The 25,072-nt window shown below is 38.3% G+C and overlaps 1 protein-coding gene across 2 annotated transcripts in view; it reads left to right on the top strand.

The window, feature by feature from the left end:
* Nucleotides 1-25,072, top strand: part of MGA (MAX dimerization protein MGA) — a 57,752-nt gene that overhangs the window by 10,232 nt on the left and 22,448 nt on the right. Inside the window, exons 5-18 of one of the 2 annotated variants that reach the window (XM_053979537.1) lie at nt 1,549-2,690; nt 7,909-8,842; nt 9,169-9,256; nt 9,423-9,518; nt 11,591-11,719; nt 13,113-13,211; nt 14,597-15,240; nt 15,864-16,221; nt 17,123-17,346; nt 18,197-18,337; nt 18,665-18,770; nt 20,141-20,661; nt 22,148-22,445; nt 24,166-24,798. In XM_053979537.1, coding sequence (XP_053835512.1) covers nt 1,627-2,690; nt 7,909-8,842; nt 9,169-9,256; nt 9,423-9,518; nt 11,591-11,719; nt 13,113-13,211; nt 14,597-15,240; nt 15,864-16,221; nt 17,123-17,346; nt 18,197-18,337; nt 18,665-18,770; nt 20,141-20,661; nt 22,148-22,445; nt 24,166-24,798 — 5,335 coding nt within the window. In that variant the 5' untranslated portion in view covers nt 1,549-1,626. The remainder of the gene's footprint in view (nt 1-1,548; nt 2,691-7,908; nt 8,843-9,168; nt 9,257-9,422; nt 9,519-11,590; nt 11,720-13,112; nt 13,212-14,596; nt 15,241-15,863; nt 16,222-17,122; nt 17,347-18,196; nt 18,338-18,664; nt 18,771-20,140; nt 20,662-22,147; nt 22,446-24,165; nt 24,799-25,072) is intronic. The other variant, XM_053979538.1, reaches the window with a different exon arrangement.

Below are 25,072 nucleotides of genomic sequence, written 5' to 3'. Positions count from 1 at the left end.
TGAGCCATCAGATCCATTTCTCTTCAATTTAGAGAGAAAGACTTTGTGGGAGACTATTTCAAAGGCTTTATGGATGTCCAGATAGACAACATCACTGTTGTCACCAGTCAACATCACTGTCCACCAATGCAGTCACTGTTGGAGAAAGCCACTGGGTTGGGCAAGCAGGACTTGTTCTTGGTGAAACTGTGATGGCAAATCACCTTTGTCCTCCATGCACCTTAACATTGCTTGTAGGAGGACCGGTTTCATGATCTTCCCAGTCACAGAGGTGAGGTTGACAGGCCAGTAGTTCCCAGAATACTTCTATCTACCCTTTTTTAAAAAAATGTGTGCAGTATTTCCCTTTTCCAATCACCTGGGACTTCACCTGACTGCCACGACTTCTTGAATATTAAGGAAAGTGGCTTGGCACATCAGCCAATTCCTTCAGGACTCTGGGGGATGCATCTCAGCTTCTAGCAGTGGTGATTAATTCTGGACTCTGGCTCCCATCAGCTAGATATTTGATACAAGAATCAATAATTTTTTTTGTCAGTGTTGTGTTCCACATACAATAAGGATCAAATTACAAACATCTGGATGTGGAAATAGGATTTTTGTGCTACCAGAAGTGCATATTTTAAATTTTCACAGAGAAGAATATACAGGCTATTTGAAAAATGAAGTAGTTTATGATCTTTCGTTACAGTTGTTGACATAATCCTTAACCTGGGAGGTAGACACACAAAAGTGGAATTGCGTATATGCAGATAAAAGTAACTTCTTTAGTTCCCTAAACAATGATTATGCTAATCATAACAGTACAAATGTTTTCTTGCTTGATTTAAATTATTTCCATAATTGAGAAGATAAAGGAAACCGAGGCTGCCCAATGCTTCACATTCATCCATTTAATCTTAGCTGCATGGTCTTTTGGGGGTTAGTTTGTCTCTTTTTTCAGAGCTTATCCATTTGAAGTATTTTGTCCCTTCTTTTTCTCTCTGCCCTTGACAGACAGTTATAAGTTCTTGGGATTGTTGGGGACTGTAAGTAAAGAAACTCCAAACACACAAACTTTGACGATTTCAATAAAGAAATTAAGAGAAAATTTTCCTCCTTTAAATTTTTGGCAAGTTGCAGACCTCAGGGAACTGTGTCTTTCTTTCTGGCAAGACTTTTGGCTTTGTATCAGAAATGTGCCATTTGCTCTCCTGAAAACTTTTTCATGTTCTGCCTGATGTTGTTAAGTGAATGATCTGCAGACTAGAGGGACTGTCTGAACAAAGTGTTTAAAAATACCAAGCAAAGCAAGGAGTTCTGTTGGGGCAAAGCCTGTATGAAAAAGCAATTTAAAGGCGTCATAGCCCTCATGTCTATAAGGTCAAAATTGTATGCATACATGCAACTTTGATTTGTTACACCCTGATTGTGCTCTGTTTTATAGTACTGCTTATCTTTTTAAGTTTATAATGCGTAGAGCTACTGCAAAAAGAATGTGTCATGTGACTTAATTACTTTCTTAGACTGTATTGGAATAATTTTAACTGTGTTTTCCTTTTCTTCCAGAATGGTGAACACACATAGAAGATTATCAGAACTCTGTAGAATTTGCATTTGGTTTGAGAGCTTGTGAAAGTGTTCATCATGGAGAAACAGCAGATTGTCTTGACTAGCCGGGATGGTGGGACTGTGTCTGGTGCAGCGCCTGCTTTCTTTGTCATCTTGAAACAACAGCAGGGAAATGGAAAAGCTGACCAAGGAATCCTAGTAGCAAACCGTGATGCTTGTGCTCTCGCCAGCAGTGTGGCAATTCCAGTCAAACCCAGAGTGAAGACCTGCCTCCCAGCTGACTGTGTCTCAGGGGGCATCACTGTCACCCTAGATAACAACAACATGTGGAATGAATTCTACCATCGCAGCACAGAGATGATCCTGACGAAGCAGGGGAGGCGGATGTTTCCGTATTGCCGATACTGGATTACAGGGCTGAATTCCAGTCAGAAGTACATCCTAGTCATGGACATATCCCCTGTGGACAACCACCGATACAAATGGAATGGCCGTTGGTGGGAGCCCAGTGGGAAGGCAGAACCACATGTTCTAGGACGAGTGTTTATTCATCCAGAATCCCCTTCCACTGGCCAGTTCTGGATGCACCAGCCAGTATCCTTCTACAAACTCAAACTTACCAACAATATCCTGGACCAGGAGGGTCACATAATCCTGCATTCTATGCACCGATATCTGCCACGACTTCACTTGGTGCCTGCAAACAAAGCCACAGAAGTCATTCAGCTTAACGGCCCTGATGTCCATACATTTACCTTTCCACAGACAGAGTTCTTCGCAGTTACAGCCTACCAGAACATCCAGATTACCCAGCTGAAAATAGACTACAATCCTTTCGCTAAAGGGTTCAGAGATGACGGGCCGAATATTCGGCCTCAGCGTGATGTGAAACAGAACAACAACTCAGAATTGGAAGGAGGTGATGTTTTTAGCACTCCTGGCATTTGTGGTCGCCCTGCTGAAGTTGACGCATTAGATGTGCATCAGAAAAGTTTAGATACTTCGTTCATTAGTCAAAACCCATCAGACATTGAGCTGAATAAAGAGTCCTTTAATGCAGAAGGAGACTTCTTGGGTCTCCTGGACAGTGACCTGCCTTCAGGTGTTATGCCAAAGCTAAAACAAGAAGTCTCTGAAAGGTGGGTTAACACTGCATTTTCAATACAACCGCTGGTTAAGTGGGATGTTTTGTAAATAAATAACAGGATGCTCAGTGTAGAGGTTTGCAGCTAAAGTTTGCATGACCTGAAATGGCAGAACAGTTAATATTACTAAAAGCTTTTCTTTGCTCAGTCATGGTATCAGTCTTGACTTTCTAACGTGTCTGGGGAATGCAAGAGTTCAGTATTATTTTCTGTGTTGCTTTAGTTCCCATTGTTGAGAAGCATTGAGGGATTTCTGTTAACCCTCTTAGCATTTTAAAAGGCTAAAATAATTTTTTTCAGAGTTTTAGGCAGAGCACATTGCAGTCATCAAAACGATGCCTTTGCTTTTAGGGTTGCTCACCACATTGACATGCTGTCTATCTATAGCTTCAGTTTTCATTTGTGAAAGTGAATGATGTGTGGGTATTTAGGTTGCATATGTGTAGGGATTGCTGCAAGGCAGTTGTAATTGGCAACAAGCCACTGTTTTGTCAATAACTTCTTGGTGTGAATTGTTTTTTTCCACAAAGAAGTTTGAGGTAGCCTGCCTGTTGGTAGTCAGTTGTCGTATTTGCTCTGAGGTAAAGGAAGTACTTCAGAACAACTTGGTTTTTCTAAAGCAAGCCTGGCAAAACCTATTATTTTACTGCACTTTTACTTAGTTTTGAAAATCCAAGCAATAGCATAGAGCAGACTTAGTGAATAGTTAATGTCCATGTAGAGATACTTTGAATGAGAAGTTATTATTTTAAAAAACACAGAGGTTTCTTTTCTGCCATGCTGGTTCATGTCAGTTTGTTAATACCAGGCTTAATCTGCCGAAGATTTAGTGACTAAAGCAACCTTTGTAGACCAGTGCACAAGAAAACTATTTAACTGCAGGATATCAGGATGATGTTAATGGTTAATGTTGAAATTAGAGGTCAGTTCTTATTGGAGAAAAGTTATATTTATGATGTATTTATACAAAGGCTGTATTACTGTACAACTGTATTATACAAAGGCTGTATTACTATACAACTGCATTGTGTTTTAGAGAGGACAGAGGTTTCCTCTTGTTTTTTGTCTTGCAAGAAGGATCTCTTTGCCTTTTGAGTAACTGAAAAACTTCAGATTACAAAGTTATTCATACTTTGACACTTTATTGAATTTATTTGTAGTAATTCTTGAGAGTACTAGAATTGTTCAGAGATCTAGAGTGCCCAAACCTTTCTTTTGCAGTATTTTCATGTTTCAGTCTATTAGAAGAATGGTCTTCTAGACTTACTTTATTCTCAAAAAAGCGCTGTTCTAACCCAATTTAAATACTGAAAATACACCGATTACAGAAAAGATGGGGTTTTTTTAGTTCCTAAGAGCGTGGAGAAAAGTTTAGAATACTTTACATGTTAGAAGTAAAACTCAGAAAATAATTATTGATAGCTTTATTTTGCTTTCATAGTGATATTCATTTGCCTGGAGAGGGTCATTGAAGCAGATTTAGTTGAGAACTGTTTATTCCCAAGGAACAAAAAATGTTTCAACAACTCGGGGACCTTCCTTAAAAATAGGTGATGCAAATTGGCAGATTTGATTTCTTTCAGTCCAGAGCATGTTAGATTCCTTTTCTGGTTTTGCCTCCAAGGCAGCTGATCTCTGAAATATGCTAAAATCTGTGCAGACTGGAAAAGACTGCAAAGTTTTTGTTGTCCAGCTTGGAAGCACCTGTCTAATTGATGAATAAAAGTTGCCACTGTCCTAGAACTACTTTAAAGCATTGGCCATCTTTTTGTTATTTTTTTTTTTTGTAATCTGTGTGAAAAAGTCAAATTCTTTACTTGGAAAGAGAAAATTGATCTTATCCAAGAAATGGCAAAACTATCTTTGTAAGTGCTGGAGTTTTTCAGAACATTAGTTCTCCTTTATTCTGATCTGTTCACAGTGTTTTCATGCCATACAGTTGAGTTTAAAGGTATGTCAGCTTTCAAGGACAGCACTGAGAGAGTATGACATTTTTCTTAATCAAACGAAACACATTAATATTTACAAATTAATGAAGACTGGGAAGTTATGGGTTTTCTGTTTGTTTGTTTGGGTTTTTTGTTGTGTTGTAGTTTTTGAGGTTTTTTTTGTGGTTTTGTTGGTTTGGTTTGGTTTGGTTTTTTGTTTTTGTGGTGGACAAGGTAGTACTTGATAGGCACTATCTTGCTTTTAGGCATGGTAGTGATTTCTGCTGTGCTTAGATTTGAGAAGCAAAGTTGGGAGCTGCTACCTCTCAGATAATCAATCCTCTGCAAAAGCAGTGGAGTTCCTAGTGCTGTTGAGGGTGATACTTCCCACCCATACTCAATTCTTCTGACATTTTTGATAATAGAACCATGTAAAAGCTTGCATCTATACCTAAGAGTAATTTTAATCCTGAGTTATTAGAGGACTTCAGAAATAAAGGACTGGTTTTTTTATCCATGGTACTATGTGAGTTTTTCCCTTCTGCTTCTGTGGCCTGATAGTATGATTAGTTTAATTAGGTGTATTGTAAAGAAAAAAAGTCTTTTGAGTTGTGGATACTTCAGTAGAAATGCTTATCCCTGGACATACTCAGATGTTTAGGCCATGGAACAAACAAACTTTACTGGTTCTTAAGTCTTACAGGCTAATGTACTTCTCCTCCTTTCCAAGGTCTTTTAAATTTCCTCCTTCAAAAATAAAAAATCTGTGGGATTTTTAATGCTCCATTAGTCTTGTTATTGTAATTTAGTTGTCTTGTGTTTAGTCTTGATAGTTTGAGGTTTTTTTTCCTTTCTTGTCTTTTGGGGGAGAAAGGCAAGTGATTATCCTTCAAACCTCTGCCATTGATTGCTAGATTAATTCCACAAGAAATCAGATTCCCCTTCCAACTTCTTCCCAGTGTATTTTAAACTAATGTACCAAAAAAAATATATATATATATATATCTTGGTACTTTCAAAAATGAGCAGCTTAATGGTTTTTAATCTGGAAAAAGCCAAAAAGGCAGTCTCTCTGCTTTTGTTGTTATATTGCAAGGGTGCCAAATACATTACTTGGGTTATAAGAAAGTTGGTTTAAATATGTGCTGTTCAATATCAGGCAAAGAAAGAGCTAGTTAAGACACTATTTCACCATTTTTACCTGATCTTCGATTGAAGATTTTGAGAGGACAAAATTCCTTGATTCATCTTCCCATAATTAGAGGAAGAGAAGTTTCTATGACTACCTATGTTGCATGTAACGTCAGAAACTAAGGCCAGATGAAATTGCTTCAATGCTTAAAAGTAATTTTTTTATTCTTTGAGAAGTTGGTTATTGCATCAAAATCTTAAAACAGGATTTTGTGCAAATCCTTTATCTTCTCATGCATATACATGCATGGGTCATACCTCACTCTTGTCACCACCCGGCTTATGGTTGCATTATCTGGAATAAAACAATATTTGGGTCTAGAAGTTTCAGTTTTACAGCAAGGCTTTTTAGTTCCAGATCCCAAATAGAATCAAATAGAGATCCCGGCCTGTGAGTTTGCTAGGGTTTTATGCCTCTTGATTTTCAAGAATTTTAAAGTTGCAGAGCAGATGAGTCTTAATAATATTCCCTTTAATTGTGGACGAGCTGTGCTGAATCAGTCTCTTAGCTGAGTATTGTGGCAGGATTCTCAGCTGCCAGTAACTTATAAGTAGTCTGTCTTCTCATTACTTTCACAGTAACTCACTGGCTGAGAAAGGCTTTTTAATCTTACATTTCACATTATTAATTACGTGAAAGTTAGAAAATTTCCAATAGAAAACTCATTGTCCAGAGAAAACAGTAGACAAAACAGGACTGGTATTCCAGTCTCCTACTGCCTACTGTTCTCTCAGGAGTAGTGTTTTTGCTTTAAGTTTAATGCTGGCTACTTAGTGTCCTTATGAGTTGCAACAGATTTTCTAGGTAGCTTCTCTTTAGAATTTTATATGTAAATATATACATTTGTATCTTGACTGTCAGCTCCCTGTTTTAATACTGCAGTATTTCTTCATGGAGGGAATACTCCCAGCTCCATATTGTGATTCTTGTGTGTCCCAGCTCTTCTCCGTGAAGTATGTCCTCAGTCTACACAAGAAGGAAGCAGCTTCTTCCTCCACTTCTTTTTCCCTTTCTCAGTCCCAGCTGTGGGTTCAAAGGGGCTTAGCACTTCTTTAAAGGGGTAGAGATGATAATATTAATGATAAAATAGACACACATACATATATACTTCCAGTATATATAAAGCAATATTTACTCTCTATATAATATATTAATACTACAATTATGTTAAATTTTACTCAAAATTGTTGTCATTAACAAATAATTTTACTTCTAATAACATTTTAATGACACAAAGTTGACAACAATAATTTAATATAATTAAATTATACATAGTGCATCATATAATAAGTATAAAGGTGTTATTGGAATACTATGTGATATGTTGAGTACATAAGTTTTGACTTTTTTTCCTGAGTTTTATTCTGGATATGAGTTTCTGGCTTCACACCTTAGCAGTTTTTTCTTATGACAAGGAGCCTGGTTCTGGTACACTGAAGAAAACTGGTGACTGTAGTTCTTTGACTAATGGGTCTGGCCCTCAAAGAAGCCCATTATGAGTTGCCTGTACTTTTAGTCTTCAGTATCTAATGCATGGTATTTTGAATTCTGGTTAAGTTAGGATTTAGACCTAGTGGAAATGCAGCAGAATTCAGTAGGATATTAGTATTCTGTATTTGTTCAAACAACAGTTGAATTTAGGAATTTCTGTATGTGGCTTCAGGGTGCATTAACTAAAATTTTGGTGCTTAAAGGGCTCACTTGGCTTCTTATTTGCAAGCACAATGGTTTTAGTGTTTTAACGAGATACACAGCAAACTATGACAGCTTAGCATGAGTTCATGTTGAGTAAAAGAGGAAAAAGTGCAAATGTCACCCTGATATTAGTAGGGAAGGAAGTTGTGCTGCTGCCTTCAGATAAGAAGTTGGATTATTCCTAATAATGGCAATTTCTTGGGGTTTCTTGAGTACTTCTAAAAATGTAAGCTTGTAAATGTCAGCTTATTTAACAGACTTATGTCTGGGAGCATTTTAGAAGCTTTTTACAATATAACCAAGAATTATGGGAGGTGTTGCAATTTTGGGTAAGGAAATTTGATAAAATAAAAATCTTATGTTGTATTTTGGTTTTGTCTCCTCCCTATCACCCCAGTCCCATTGCTAGCAGTTATGAAAGCAATTCCCATGTGGCATCTCCATTGGACCCAAATGGACACTTTAATGTAGTCATTAAAGAGGAGCCAGTAGATGACTATGACTACGAGTCAAATATTTGCACACAAGGAATAACTGTGAAACAGGAAGACACAGATGAAGAAACCGATGAATATTCCAACACTGACGATGATGATCCTGTTGTACAAAAACACCTAATGAGACGCCGTGAAACAGATGGGATTGATGGAGAATTCACATCTAGGAAGCGTATGCTAACCAGTCTTTCAGGTGTTGCCAAAGCAAAAATGTTAAAACTGGACAGTGGTAAGATGCCTGTGGTCTATTTGGAGCCTTGTACAGTCACAAAGAGCACAGTGAAGATATCTGAGTTGCCGCAGACCATGCTTTCCTCTTGCAAGAAGGATAAATCCCCTTTGAGCGCAATCCTGGATTCCTTGCCCCCTGTGTGTTTCGAAAATCACAAAGACTCTTGCTCAGGCACAGTCACTGTGCCCAAGGAGTTAGTTATGAAGAAAGAATCTCCTGGGAGTAAAATGTCACAGAAATACTGTTCAATTAGAGAGGCCCAGTGGGCTCTATCCAAATCACCTAATTTTAATCTCAGGGGCTCAGTAAGTTGTGACTTTCCAGATAAAGAGATCTGTGGCAGAAAAAGGCCTGGCATAGTGAAGAACCCTATGTCCCTCAAAGGCTCTGGTAACAATCAAAGCACCCTATCATCAGTTACAAATAAAAGAGGAAGGCCCCGGAAACTGAAAATTTCCAAGGCTGGTCGACCACCTAAAGGTATAGGGAAAAATGTAGTAGCCAGCAAGAACACTTCTCTGGAGCCTGGGAATATCCTTCCAGATGTTAAACCGGACCTTGAAGATGTTGATGGTGTTCTTTTTGTGTCCTTTGCATCAAAGGTAAAAATCTCATTGTTGTGGAGTAAAATTCAAAAACCTTGTAAAGCCTTTGTGCTTACAGCTGAAGTTATATTTTCTTTTAAACTGAATTTGGAGTTTTGTGGCCTCTTTCCAAATCTGTTCTTATTTTGACCCTGTGTTATTCATAACATGGTGTTACTTCTTGCAGCTTAGAGAAAAGTAGAGGAATCTAGAGTTCTGTATAAAAGAATGCATGCTTGTTTACAAAACATGTTTTGAATAATTTGGTGATATTTGATGTGGCCTACTTTGTATATAACTGTTTTAAGGTATCTTAACTTACTCAAGGCTCTTCATGTATGTAGGAAGCTCTTGACATTAACACTGTTGATAGAGCTGGTGGAGAAGAGTCACAGAATCTTCAGGCTCCCCTGTTGACTACAAGTGATCCAGGTACATATTTCTTTTTTTTTTTTTTTTTTTTTTTTTTTTTTTTTTTTTTTTTTTGTGAGTGGCTCTTTCCTGCAATAAGGGAATTTGTAAAGACACACTGAAAAATTAGTAATTAGGTCAGTTTTTTTGCATGGCAAATATTTTTTATATGTTCTTTTTTGAGTAGATTGTCAAGCAAGAATACAAGCACTGGAAAAGGAGCTGATGGAAGAGCTAAAGACCTTGAGGCATAAACAAGTAATACATCCTAGCCTTCAGGAAGGTAAGTGGTCATGTACATACTGATAAGCCTGATTGATCATTACACTTAGTCATACTCAGCTGATAATTTCCTACTGGTGCCAACACTGTGTATGCCTAATACAGCTGGGACGTGGCTTCTCATCTGCACAGGTTTTTGTTGCAAACTAGAAAATGTGAAGGTGGCAAAAGGTGACTCCTGAATCTCCAGTAGGGTACTTGTAGTTTGTGATCTTCTATTTATATACAATGTTATCCTGAGGTAATGGAGGAAAGTCAAGTTCTCTTTTCTGATGATGTTGAAAGACATCAGCAGTGGTAGTCATGAGACCAATGACATTAATGTAGGCATCAGAGCAGGTGATGAAATTATTGATACACATGGAAACATTGTACTTCATTCTCCTGAGGTTGTGACCCTGAATGTTTCAAACACATAACTGTAATACTATAGGCACTGAGTCTCCAAATACTGATCTTGGCTCTGATATGAGCTGTTCTGGGCCCTCACAGGGCTTCTGTGGTGAAGAACATTGGATTGTCTTGAATGGTTTATGCATGGTGTATGATGAGAACTAGCAATGTTAAGCCATTTTAGGATTTTATTGTGGACCTCCTAGGTGTTACCTTTACCCAAAAAAAGTATAAAATTACATTGTGTTGGCAGCTGTGTGATACATTGGCTATTACAGCACTGGCGAGGTCTGTTTTACTCGAGATGATCCTGCAAGCTGGGAACATGTACAACCCACATGGTTTTTCTCCATCTGAAGTGTGAGGTGCCTTCTGCAGGGCTTTGAGCAGTTCATAGATACTACAAAATGGAAAAGAAATGGCAAGCATTAGGCTAAGAAGAGGACATCTGAAGAGTTTTTATTTTCTTGATTGATTGATACATCCAATGTTGGATGTATCTGTTTCAATAACCATGCCTGAGATTTATTTCATGTCAGTTGTTTTCAGGCTGCTGGTAATCTGGTCTCTGTGTTTCCACTTGTGAACATGCATGTCTACGGCCAGCACAAGGTTTCTACTGTATGTGCAAATGCGACTTTGTTTCTTGAGTCTTGTCAAGCCGTACATTCTCAGTTTCAAGATGCATACATTTAATGTATTCATTTCAAACTTGCGGGCAACAGGAGCAACATTTGAAAGTTTCTATAGCTAAAAGTCAAAAGAGAAGTTCTCAGCTCCCAGCTGTGAGCTGAATTTTATTGACAATGGTTTCTTGAATTCAGTGTAAAAATATTTCCTGAAAAGGTGCAATATCAATTTTCCTAGCTTTTTCTTTTCTCATCACTTCTGTATCTATATTTTTTCTACCATTGACAAAAATAGCTTTTATTACCAAGTAAATTTTTCCATTTGAGTATTGGGGATTGATAATGAAGGAAAATATTGATGCTGCCACAAATGCTTCAGTGCCTTTAATGACACAGATTGTTTAATTTCTTTATAGCCATTTCCCCCCCTGTTTCAAGACCAAATGAGTCCTGAAACTGCTGTCTAAACTCATACTTGTATCATAACAGTCAAACACACACACACACACACATTCTTCAGAGCTAAGGTGTGGTTTGTTGTCTCTTATTGCTGGTTGAAGCTGATGTATGAGTGATATATGTTCTTGCACGAGTTTAGCTCAGTACAAAAGGGGATGTGTAACTACTGCTGGCAGGCTTGGTAACTTAGGGATATGAAATGTCAACCAACTGAGTTGGGTTCAGAGAGTAACTCTAGCCTTCAAAGATGTAAATGGTGATTCATTCAGAAAAACAGACAGAAGGTTTTGAGATTTATTACAACACTGGCACAGTGGTTAATAAATTTCTGTGAAAACTTCAGTAGCAGTCAAAAAACTGATGAAAAGTAATTAAGTTTTTTTCTCAAATTCCCACGCTCTTCAATTTATACCTGCTATAAATCCAATGTAAGTAACTGTTATGGCACTAATGCTTTTTTTCAGGTCTCTTAAAATGGTGGGGAAATGCCAGAAAAGCCCATGGTCACTGAATGGTTTATCTTTTAGTGAATATCTTAATTTTCCTAACATCTTGCTTCCTTGAGACATTTATTGTTACATGCTTCTTGTAGTGGGACTGAAGCTGAATTCTGTGGACCCAACAATGAGCATTGACTTGAAATATTTGGGTGTGCAACTTCCTCTTTCCTACTCAAATTACTCTTTGTGGAGCTATCCAGGTACCAACCCCAATTCTCCAGGTGGGTGGAATATGAATTTGCTGTAACCTCAAGTGTCGCCTTTTTATTATCAATGAGAAGGAGAGAATGGGTATTTAGTTCAACTTGGTATCTAAAGAGATTAAAATGATACTAAAATGACAAAATAGGAGAACTTCCATAGATCATTTTGTGGTTACTGGGCAAGGAGTCCTGAGTAATTGTGGTTGGATTATTTTGAGAGTTCCTGTTTTGTGATGGTTGTGATCCAGTAATAGTATCTGTCTATTTTATACTGACCTCTCAAATTGCTCAGAAAAAGCTTAAACAATCTGAATTTGTCTGATGTTGCTCACATACCAAACAAAAAAAAAAGTTGTCTTTCACAGAGCTGAGTATCAGAATTTTCCAGAAGAAGGCCTTGAGATGCCACATGGGGGCTACCCTATAACTTCACTATAATTATTTATTACAAAAGTTGTGACTGATCGTTCTTTTTTAAACTTGCTTGGTATCCAAACAAGTGTGTTTCTCATATTGTGAATCACACTGTGACTATGATTCTCATACTGTTGGTAGGTACTGTTTTCAATAGTGAACTGGATGAACAAAGTATAGCTTATCTTATATGCTTATTTGTCTTCTGCTTAACTGTTTCTCCCACTGTAATATTCTGATTACTTATGTCTTTCTTAATCTACTACTTTTAGGAGCTGGTAGAGGCAGACGTTGAATTTCAGATTGTTTACACTGCAGGAGAGGAAGATTCAATTCAGAAGACCTCAGTCAGCTTAGTGTCCAATGCAATTATTTCTAGCCTAAGAATATGTTAAACTGCCACACAGATCCCTGTTAATACTTTTACATTCCATCTTAGCTCCCACAGTTGATGCATAACTTGACAGAGATGTAACTGTTTGCCTTTTGTGGTTATTTACTGGCCATGTCCCGGATAGATACTCATCTGAATTTGACAGAGCAGTAAACATTAAATGAAGTTTCTGCAGGTGTTATAAAAGTCATTGGCCCAACTGAGGGGAGAGAATCAAATTACTCTTTTTGCAGAGTTAAGCTGTAGTATGAGCTCAAAGTCTGCCTCTTCTGTTTTAGCCTACTCATTAGTTGATTGGCCCATTAAACTTTTGGAGCCAACTGCTTTTGCTCATTGCCAAGGAGACTAAAACAGAAAATAAAGGAAACACTTTTTGTGTGGGATTGCAGATGCTTGGCCATGGAGCAGAACTCTACAGGAAACTTGGCCTTCTTGTTAAGTATTCTGTTAATTTAAAAAAAACATAGGAAAAATTAAGTTGCTTCACACCTTTTGATTTTGCTACTGTTCACCTATCCCTGAAGAGGAATAAGCAGAGTTTGCTAAGGCACTGATGCAATTAAACTTGGTTCATAAACTGAGGCTAGCTTTCTTCTTTTCCAGATACTGGATTTTCTTTTGTTTCCAGGACAGGAAAGACAAATGATTTCACAAAAATCAAAGGCTGGCGAGGGAAGCTTCATGGTGCTTCTAGAAATGAAGGTAAAAAAAAGTAAAAAGAGAGAGATCAATGTACATACTTCCAACATGTGGTCATTTTCCTGACCTTTCACAGACCTTGCTATTTGATATTTGTGTCTGTCTTAATAAGAGATGCATTTTTTTAATATTGAGATTGTTATGATTAAAGAATTTTTTACTACTGATTCCATAATCAGAATGGAGATTAATGAGGGAAGAGAGAAACTTTGAGTAAAATAAAAATACGTGTTCTGTTCTACATAGCAGGCTGGAGTGAAGATCAAAGCTGTAATAGTTTTGGTTTTGTTTTTGAGTTTTGAGTTCATATGGAAGTATGGTAATTCCAGAATTCTGTTGCCTCAGGGACCCTAATGAACCTTAGTAATTTTCATTTATATTGGTGTGTTTTTAACTCCAGTTAGAGCACGTATTCCTCACATATTTGATTACTTTGCCATACCTCAAATGGATTGTTGAAAATTTGTCAATATTTTACTTTAGATTAAATGTTTGTATTGTGCTTTCTGCACTTCTATACTTATCTGGAATATATGTTGTGCTATACCAGGTAGGCCAGGTGTTTAGGACAAATAAAGTAAGAATAGAAGCAGAGAAGGCTTGTAGTGTTTTTGTGAATAAATGCTATGTGGGGTCTGGCTGGGCTGGAATTAGTTTTCTCCACAGCAGCTCTCACAGTGCTGCGCTGTGCACTGGCAGCTGGAAAGGTGTTGGTAACACCAGTGTTTGGTCTACTACTGAGCAGTGCTCACAAGACATCAAGGCTGCCTCTCAGCATTCCCCCCTCAGCAGTAAGCAGTGGGTGGGAAGGGACATAGAACAGCTGACTCAAACTGACCAAAGGGATATTCCATACTGTATGTCTGCTCAGCAATAAAATTTTAAGAGGATGGAGAAGGAGGGAGGACACTTGTTACTTACGATGTTTGTCTTCTGGAGTAACTACTACTTGTTCTGAAGCCCTGCCTCTTGAGAAGTGCCTGTACATCACCTACTGATGGGACATAGAGAGTAAATATTTTATTTCCCTTTCCTTCCACACACTGCCTTTTCTTTTGCTTTATTAAACTACCCTTATATTGACCCATGAGGTTTTTTGCAGCTTATTTTTAACCCCCAATTCTGCTGAGAAAGTGAGTGATAGAGTGGCTTGGTGGGCACCTGGAGTCCAGCCAAGGCCAGCCCACCACAAATACATGTACAAGATCTCCACAAAAATAGTTGTGCAGGCTGCTGGTTGTATTTCAGAATGGATTATATTTGGTGTGCGTATATTATATACTATTCTTGTAGAAGAGTGCATTTTTGAGAGATGTATTTACCTATCTACCATGTTTGATTATTATAAAATTTAACTCCAGGAGTTAAAGTACTCTCTATTTATTTAGGTGGCAGTTCAGAAGGTTCATTGAAGAATCGCTCAGCGTTCTGTAGTGACAAGCTGGATGAGTACCTGGAAAATGAAGGGAAATTGATGGAAACAAGTATGGGATTCTCGTCTAACACTCCCACTTCTCCTGTGGTATATCAGCTTCCCACTAAGAGCACTAGCTATGTTCGAACACTGGACAGTGTTCTAAAGAAGCAGTCCACTGTAATTCCATCAACATCTTACACATTGAAGCCTGTCCCTCCATCCTCTACCTCTAGGAAAACAAAGACTCAAACTAGACAGGCATCTACAAACAGTAGAGTAAAATCATCTTACAAACCTATTTTACCTTCACCTTTTCCTCCAAAGCAGAAACAGATCTCATCAGTATCAGGGGAAAAGGCTGCTAAGTCTGCTAGCAGTTTGAGTAACCAAGCAGATGGTTCTGTGCTGCCAACTGTGGATGAAAATACATTTCCAAAACAGATCAGTTTGCGTCAAGCACCACAGCATCACCAAGCACCTCGTCCACCAGGTTTGTCTAAATCTCAAGTGAAGTTAATGGACTTGGAAGACTCTGCTCTCTGGGATGGGAAACCACGGACCTATATTACAGAAGAGCGAGCTGACATCTCCTTGGTAACCCTACTTACAGCTCAGGTACATCTGTCATAGTTTCTTTCTTTTCTTTTAATCTGCCCACTTATGGATGTTGCATAGTGAAGCAGAAGATAAGACTGAAGCTTCTAAGGATCATGAGATTCCTTTGTGGTGTGGTCTTTGCAGTGAAACTTGAGGAGTGCTGACTTAGCAGTATGAGAAAAAGCTAATTGTGATAATAGCATATTGATAGAAATTATAAATAATTTGAATTTTTAAAAATTCTCACAATTAAAATTAGGATTAAAACAATTCTTATTCAGTAATTGCATCTCCTTGCTATTTTCATTTGTATGTTTTCAGTTGAGCTAACTGCAAGAAAATTCTGGTCATGTAACTTGGTTGTCACATAATAACTTTTGCTTTTTTCACATACTACTTATTACCAGGATGGTTTTGTTGTCTCCAGTTGCCTCTCAAAAGACTTCAAATCCAAACTCTGTTTGTGGGGGTTTTTTTTGGTTTTTGTGGTATAGGGGACAAGTTTTGTACGTAAACAATGTAGCTTGAGAGCTTTTCTAAATGAACTTTGAATAGCAATTTTGCATATGCTTGATTACATTTTACCAAAATATTCCTCTTATTAAAATTTGAAGTTCATGCTTCTTCAAAACTTTTTTTAGGCATCTCTTAAAAGCAAACCTATCCACAAGATAATAAGACGACGAGCACCTCCTTGTAACAATGATTTCTGCCGACTGGGTTGCATATGTGCCAGTCTGGCACAGGAGAAGCGTCAGCCGACCCACTGCCGCAGGCCAGACTGCATGTTTGGGTGTACCTGCCTCAAGAGAAGGGTCTTGCTGGTGAAGGGAGGATCAAAACATAAGAAAATGATGAAAAAGGCTGTGCGTGGAAATCTTGTACTGTTCGGAACACAAGGACAGCAGCAAGAGGATGAAGACGTGGAAGAAGAGGGTGATGGGGAAGAAGAGGAGATAAAGCAGAAGGATAGGAAGAAGAGAAAAAGGGTGGAATACAGTGAGTATTGGTGGAGATTACATATAGCAAACCACCAAACATGGTGGGCATTTTTTTTAGTATGTAGGATGCCATTTCTAAATCCAGCTTACTTACAGGAAATAACTTTTTTTTTTTTTTTTTTAATTCTTATGTGATCAGTCTGTGTAGTTATTTATTGAATCAAATAGGTGGAATTTCTTCTTGGTAGTTTAAACTCTTCAACTCTCCAAATGTCTTTAAAGACTGTGATGGATATGGGATAATTACTGCTGCCATTGTTGGTAATGTTGACTGTTACAGTGCTGTTATCTTTCCCTGTAAACAAGTCAGTATCTAGAGCTGCATTTTCAGTTGCTGTTTATAGCTGTAGAGTTCATGGACTTCCTTGGAAGTATAGTTATTTGTAGTAATTTTAGGTCTGGCCTAAGGTATGCTCAGAAAACCAAATTGGTAGAAACTGCCCATGAATTTACATTTTCAGTTTCTTCCTAACAATACTTTTAGCAATAGCTAACACAAAGTATTCTCCGGTGTTCTACTGGAATAAATCAATTCTTCCATATATCTGCAGTATACAGGTCTGGGATTTTTTTTTTTTTTTGTGTTTTGCGATTTTTCAGTAAGAAGCATCAGCGGAGGTCACTAATTTTCAGTGGTTTTGCAGATCTCACAGTAAAAGTGAGAAATGAGGATTAGTATAGAAACATCTTTATTTTTATTTCTTCTTCCTTGTAGACAAATCCCAATCATTTTTGACTAGAATTTGAAGCAAGAAAAGCATCCAGAAGTGTTTTCTGGCAGTTTGGATTAGTGCTTGCTGCATGGCTAGACCTCAGACTCAAACAAAAAATTCTGTTACTGCTGTGTTAGATGGTGGTTTATTTGTAAGTAATTTTTGTTTTTCTTTTTTTTTTTTCAGCTATCTGTGATTCAGAGCCAGAACAACCTGTTAGGAATTGTCCATTGTGGGTGAGGGTGGAAGGTGAAGTAGATCCAGAGCCAATTTATGTCCCAACACCATCCGTTATTGAACCAGTTAAATCTATGGTACTGCCCAACCCAGAAGTGTGGCTTCCTAGTAAGAACAGACCTTCCAGTGGAACAAAACCAGGCAGAATATATACTCCTAGACCCAATCCCGTGGTAAGCAAAAAAAAAAAAAAAAAGAGATGCATGTTTTTCCTTGTACTGAAAATTAAAACAAATACTGCCTCTGTACTAGGCAATTGTAGAGAAGTTTGAGGTGAAAGCCTAGGACTGACTGCCTATAGGTGTGTTGATAAGCTAGGATGGATTGATTGTATATAGATCTTTACTATGTCCCTCTTCTGTTGAGAATTTATTATAGCAATATGGAGATGGTGGAAGGTGATTATGATTCATTAATAGCCTCATTTAAAAATATAATAATAGATGCTATTTTTGTCAAAATTATTTTTAGTCCTGTAATGTTAGTAAAAGTTATTAGCTACATAATGTAGCCTATCTAAGTATGAATTACTTGCAAAAAATGTTGAGATACAGAGTGTTCAGTGTAGTTCTGGAGTATTTTTTTTTTGTTCTTTTTTCATGTTTCACTGCCAGTGTTCTAAGAATCTGGCTTTGTGTCTCCCCTCACCTTAGTATCAGACAAAAGCAACAACAGCAGTAGAGGAAAAACAGCTGTAGAGTGGAGCGTACTTATATCTGAAGAACAAACATACCAGATTAGCTATTTAATGTATACCAGATAATGTTAAACAATGCATGGCACTTAGGATTTGTTTCTTCACTTAGAAGAATATCTGAATGGGTTTGAATTTCAGGGCGCTGCTGGTGGCTATGTGATGACACTGAGAAGTCAGATCTAGCTTTAAATACTAGACTTTTCTTTTGACCCTTACTATTGAAGCATTTATGTTGAAGTTCTTTTAGAAAGCAAAGCTGTTTTGTGAATCTGATGTGCATCCAGAACAGAGAAAAGAGAGTTTTGTCTCTTTATTTTTTCTTTTAGATTCGAGAGGAGGACAAGGATCCTGTCTACGTGTACTTTGAAAGTTTAATGACTTGTGCAAGGGTGCGAGCCTATGAACACAGGAGAGAGGAAAAAAAGCAGCAAAAAGACAAAAGTGATTCACAGAGTTGTAGTGTAAAGGTAAGAAGTCACACTGTAACTAGTGTATGTTATAAAATAGGCAGAAATGTTGAAAATAGTGAAGTAATTTTTTCCCCCAGAAACTACATGACATGAGGGCTTGACTTGCATTTGGTGGTGGAAGGTGGAGCCTAAATCACTTTGCAGTGCTGGTAAACTTACCCTGTTACTGTGATACACATTTTCTTTTCTAAGATGAAGCCTGTAACACAGTCAAAGAGAACATATTTCTATGATTTGCAGTGACCTAGTTAATTTTGTGCTGTGATTTTTAGTGTGGAAGTAAGATGTATAGGGTGAGTATTTTCTTGCATTTCTTTCCTCCAGCAGGAGCATGAACCAGAGCTTCAGTCTCCTGAGAAGGCAACCTGTGAGGTAGACAAAGACAAAGACAAAGACAAAGACAAAGACAAAGACAAAGACACATCAAGAGGTAAGAGCTGAGTCTGGAGTATAATTCCACTTCTTGGTAGTTAGATGTTTTTGTGGTAATTCTTAAAAAAAAGTAGCTACTGATGAAACAGAAGTGTGTTTGCTGGGGGGGTTGTTACAGTTGTTAATAAAAATCTTACGACATGCATACAGTTTCCTGTTTTCTGAGCAGCTGGAGGGGGACACATGGAGATACAGCAGACTAAATATCCAGCGCGTGCTGCTGCTCTAAGTGTAAAATGACAAGTGCTACCAGTAGCTTGTTTAGCAATAAAGTATAAAACTGCACAGCAGATTTGTCTTCAAGACAGATTATTAGATACTTGGAAAGGAATGGAGATGAATGGCTTTGCTTTGTCTGGGTATTTTTTTCTCCCACTTTTTTTTCTTTACTACCATTTTGTAGTTACTGAAGAATTAAATATCCAAGTAGTACTGAGAGGATGGGATCCTCGTGTTCTTCACATAGAACTGGTTGGGACAAGGAAGTGCCTATGCTATATTTGGAATTGTTTGATGTTGAATTTGTTTAGTTCACGTTGAAAAATTGAAATTTTGCTGTGTTAGTGATACTGGGTTTGAGTTTCTAGCTTGTGAAGAAATAGGCTAGACATCCATGTTCTCTTTCTGTTTGAAGCGGCCCAAATCATGTTACAAGCTATAAATGAGACATATACTGTAGTGGCATTGTGTCATCCACTAATGAACCATATCTGCCCTTTTGAGCTGATCTTTTTACTGTTTAATGTATACAACAGCACATGCTACATTTAAGGCTGGGAATGGAAAAATAATACAATTAGTTGAAAATGCTGGTGCATTGGTAGGTGAAATTAAAATGGCCAGGACACAGGGCTCAACATCCTTAGTTTTGCAAAAAGGGGCATTGCAGCTCTAATGACAACAAAAGGTCACGCTTCTGTTTACACATCTTCTGCAAAAGACAGTTCTGCTAGTGGCATTTCCACTTATGCCATTGTAGGACATGAGTGCTTTTCTGACTCAGAGAAAAGTGCCATCTCTTGAATAACCAGTGATGTTTTCTACCGTGTTGGTGTGTTTGGAGAATTTTCACCCATGTATTGAAACAACTCAGCTTTGTTTAGCTTGTGATGCAATGGGAGACCATGTGACGTGGTATGGCTGCAGGGATTGAACCATGAGAAATAATTACATTAGTTTTGCAGTGAGTTTTTGCGTGTTTGTGAAGTTCTGCAAGGGAAAGTGATGCTTTGAACAGTTCTTTTACTTGCTGTTGGCCAGCAGCTGAGCTGAGCTAAGGGTGGAGGTGTGGGCAGAATGAAATTGTTTGACTATCCAGGTGCTTAAAATGCCATAGTATTGCAGAAACCTATTTCAATTCTTTCTCAGAGAAAAGCTCGTGTTCTTCCCGTAGTGAGGGGGACTCTTTCTCCACCTCCTATGTTCATCACACCACTCAAGGTGAACCAACCAAACTTATCGAGATTATCTCTGACTGCAACTTGGAGGAAGATCACAATAAGATCTTGACCATCTTATCACAGCATATCAACAATAACACGCCACAGTGCCTCAAAGTGGGTAGCTTCATTATTGAATTGGCTTCGGAATACAAGGCCCAGGATGAGAACCATCCTTCTGTCAGCTCCTCCAGAGTGAAAATTTCAGTGCCGTCCTACCAGGACAAGGAGGAGAAGCCTGAGATCCCTGTCTTGGAGACTCCTGATAGCACAGTGGCATCATGCAGTAACTCAGAAAATATAAAGGTCATGCGGGCAGACCCAGTGGACAAACTGCGGGAGAAGCTGCATGGGGGCAAAGGCTTGCCTTTTTCTGCAGGGGTTTCTCCTGCGGGAAAGCTGGTTGTCTACAAATGCAATGCTAATACGAGCCCCTCGGGCTCGATTCAGGTGGGTCTCTCTGCCTTTACTGGGGAGATTAGATGCAGTTTCATCCAGTACTATCCCAGAACTCCTTGAAGGGGAGAACACTCTTTAATATGTCTTTTGCCTGTCCAGACAAGAGTTCTTGATATCTGGTGGCATTCCTCTCCATAAGCTTATCCCTTTCAAGATTTACTCAATAACAGGAAATCTGATTGGAATCCTGAAATCTGATGGTTTAACTTGTCTTTTTGGCAATTTGGGTCTTGTTGACCCAAGTGCAGAATCTCTTTCAAGGTCTTTTTAATTCTTTTGGAACCCCCCTGAAGGTGCTTTTGACATATAATTCTTCTAAATGAATGACTGTATGAATCCACAGAAAGAATATTTTCTGGGGAATTATACACTGGGACAAAACTTTAAAATGAAAATGGAAATACTAAATTGCTTTTTGCTACAGTTTACTGTTAATCTTCACTAACAGCCTGAATCCTCTTTGTAGAATATATATTTTTCATCAAGAGACTTCATAATCCTAAATTCAAAGGGTCTTTTCCCTGCAGTTTTATGTTGCTGACATGATGTTAAGAATTAATAGTAGGAACTACAGGATTAGGATGAAGATCTTTTTCTTTCCATCACAGCTATTTGTGGTTATAGTAAAACCACTTTTAGGAAATTCATATGAATTAGAAAATGAGAGTAAAATATGCTTTCATGATGCTTTGTGGATATGACACACTCAGAAAGAGAAGCTAGTGGAGAGAAAAAGATGAGGAGATTTCTTACCTTCAATAAAAGTCGATCAATAAAAACTGCTGTTTATTTAGTAGTGTCTTAAATACATTTGGCTTTTAGAAGGTATTATCGAACAATGTGAAAGCAAAATGCTGCACTACCAGAACTTCCCATTATGCACTAGGCATAAAGCCTGACATTCAGCAAGATGTTCTGTTTTTTTCCCATGCAGTCCGTTACCACTACAGCTTGGAATTTGAAGTTAGGGAGCTCATCATACCTTAATTACAGTATCAGACAACAGTGTGAATGAGGAAAAAGTTGATGCAGCTTTTACAAGCTCTTTAAAGTTTTGTCTCACTGTATATTGTCAGCAGTATTCTTTCTTTTGTGATGCTAGGTCTTAATTAGGTTTGAGAATTTTATCCAAAATTGTCCTTTAATTAGGAAACCTTTTTTTATTCAGGACTACATCATAAGCATGGGACAGGAAAAACAGGTGCTAGCTTCACTCTTACCTAATTTCAATGATTTCACATGTTCCTTGGACTCTGGTTTTATGCAAGAGTCTGAGCAGCATTTAAAATCTGTATTACAAAGATAAAACAAGACTTATTTGAAGTTCTCCTGAGCAATGAGGAAATTAGGAATTCCCATTTGGAATTGCAATGTTTTTTTGAAAAGGACATTTAGAAGTCCCACGGAATGAAACACTTCTCCAGAAGTGGTGAATTAGCGTTCTTTTCACAAAGTTTCCCTTTTCCCCTTTTTTCAGGTTAATGATAAAAGGTATCCTCAGGCCAAACTGCTTTTGGGACAGATGGGGGCATTACATCCTGCCAATCGGCTAGCAGCTTATATCACAGGCAGGCTGCAGCCCACAGTACTTGATATCGCAGCCCTCAGTACTGTGATCTCCAAGGTAGCACCCAGTGCTAAAACTCCTGCTTCTGGGACACCATCAGTCCAGGGGCCCACAACATCAGCTACTAAAACTACATCTTCCACCAGCACTACTTCAACCCCCACTGTGACGACTCTGAAAACCCATGCCCCAGCACAGAGACAGATAGGTAGGTTGGAACTTATTACTGTGTTTTAAATTGCGTGAAGCTGAAGTACAGTGTGAGTGTACAGCGTTAATGTTGATGTCTGTGCAACAGTGCATGCTGCCTTTGGCTGCATTGCCCACCTAAGATGTCTCTGCAATAAATAACGTCCTCAAAGCAGAAAGTTTTATTTTGACTTCAGAATAAGATTGCAGATATTGACTATTAGTTGTTTTATCAATGCTACTAGAACATATTTTGAAGAGACCAGAGTGGATGGAGACTCTCCAAATATAAACTGGAATTTTTGTTTGGAGTTTCGTTACTGTAATTTTTAATTGCTTTTCCTCAAACACAGATTAACTTCAAATTAGTAAAGTATAACTAATACGTGGTTCTTCACTGATTAGATTTTCTGCTGATGTTGCACTCATAATTCTTGTGACTGCCAAAGATGTATGAAGCAGCAGTGAAAGACGAGATGGTCCAAATCTGGATTAGTGAACCAACAGGTGTGCAGCCAATAACCACGCCAGTCTCTAATCTCATTGACTTTCACAAGCTAAACAGGGTTGGATTTAGACAGCACTTTGAGTTAAAAAAAACAAAAACAAAAACAAAAAAACAAACCCAAACTGGAAGATTCATGAGTTACTTGTGTATCTGTGTTGGTACTGAAATGGTTACCCCAGTGTGGCAGGAGAGGAAGTTGCCCTTAACTATTACATCTTGCATGAGTTTAAAAAGAGAAATCCAGTACCCATCCACATATTCCCACACCTTATTTAAAGATCTGAAACTTTGCAAGGGAAAAGGATGTTACCTGTGTCCTGGAAAAACTTTAATTTCTGATTGATTATCTATTATTCTTTCTGCCTAAATTTTCTTTGCCGCATAAATGGGTGTGTTGTTTTTTTTGTCCTGTAATAAAACTTGTTGTTTTGTGTGTTTATGCAGTGTGAAAGAGCTGGTTGTGTTTCATTGATGGGTTAAGTCATTGCAGCATATGTGATTTAAGTAAAAAGTACCAGTTCTAGCATAGTCTGGGTTAAAAATGCTGTATGCATAAGTAACTGCAGTGTTTAAGTTGGTCTTGTTCCATAATCTCTATTCTGTTGTACTCATCTGTAGGCATCTGGGGTGATGTAAATGCAGTGTTCTGGTCCCTTGGAGAGTAAGGGATGAGGTAAAGGATCTTCCTAACAGTGATTAATTTCCATTGGTTAAATTTGTTCCATTTAGTCTGCAGTTGCACGAATGTCAGTGCAGTTGGAAGCGGAAGCTCTGTATCCTTCCCATCCCTTTCCCCTGTGCCTGTGTAAGATGAATACAGTAGAAGGGGGATGAAAATCAAGAAGCAGTAAAAACCGAAAGATAACACAAACTGTTACACAAAGAATTTGAGATTTAGAAAATAGTTGGAGCCCATTATTTCACTTAGATGTTTGTTTTCCTGTACTGTTAGTTAGGATTGTCCATAGATGCATGATGAAGAGCAGCCCTTCAAAAGCTGATTCTTTTGTGTATCTGGGAAGAAATGCAATAAAAAGCTACATTAGTGGAATAAGGCAGAGGTCTTTCTAACATGTAAAGCATATCCAGGACTGCCATAAAGGTTTTGACTTAATTACAAGGTATGTAGAAAAAGGAAGTTCAAATTCATGCTGAAATTACAGTTGTAGCACCTCATGAAAGGCAAAGAGGAAATCTATTAAAATTTTGACGTGCAAGTTTTTATTTACAGCTACCCGACCCTCACCTGGTGGTGTGTTTGCCCAGTTTGTGATAAACAAATCGGGAGCTCTACAGCAGAAGATTCCTGGAGCGAGCACACGCCAAGCTGCCTCAGGGCGACAGTTACTCAGTATCAAGCCCACACCGATCACGGTTATTGCTCCCGTGGTTCCTTCAACGCCATCTCCAGCTCTGTGCACAGTCTGTCCTGCGGTCACTGCAGCCACCACCACTTCTCCAGTTACTGTGGAAAGTACCAGTGTAGCAGCATCTACTGTGACCACTCCTTGCCAGACAAAAGCTGGTGAACCTCCCTGCTCTCCTCCTGCAATTGCAGTTACAACTGCTCCTGCAACACCTGGAATCAGCACCTGTACTACTCCATCCACCACTCCTCCTGCTACTGTGAGCACAACAAAAACAACAGGGATTGTCGCAGCAGTAGCAACTACGTCATTCCCAAAAACTGTAGTAACACCACCAACCGTTACTTGTGCTGTTGTCACAACATCCACTTCCACAGTTGTACTGACAACAGCTGCAGCAGCTACACCTGTGGTGACCACACTGACTTCCTCTGCTGTCTCTGTTCCAGTGATACTATCAGGAGTTAATTCAAGTCCTCCACAGAATCCAAAAAGAGGTAATGCTTAGGTGCTTTGGGTTATTACTGCAAACACTTGTTTTTTAAATTCTGCTTCTTTTCACAACTATAATACAGTCTGCATCTGGTTTCAATTTAAATATGGACTCATTTGCCTTGCCCCCCTTTCCAAAACAGGATAAAAAACCCTATTCATCCCCCTAATGTCATCTCTTTAAGTTGTTTTTTGCATTCCAGACTGAACTGGTAGGGAAAGGAAAAAATGTAACTATCTGGTTAGTGACTGCTGTGAAGTGAGCTGGAAGCTTCACAT

This window comes from Vidua macroura, chromosome 6 (assembly GCF_024509145.1).
Source record: "Vidua macroura isolate BioBank_ID:100142 chromosome 6, ASM2450914v1, whole genome shotgun sequence".
NCBI lineage: Eukaryota > Metazoa > Chordata > Aves > Passeriformes > Viduidae > Vidua > Vidua macroura.
The sequence above is the reverse complement of the archived record's forward strand: the minus strand, read 5'-3'. Positions and strand labels throughout refer to the sequence as shown.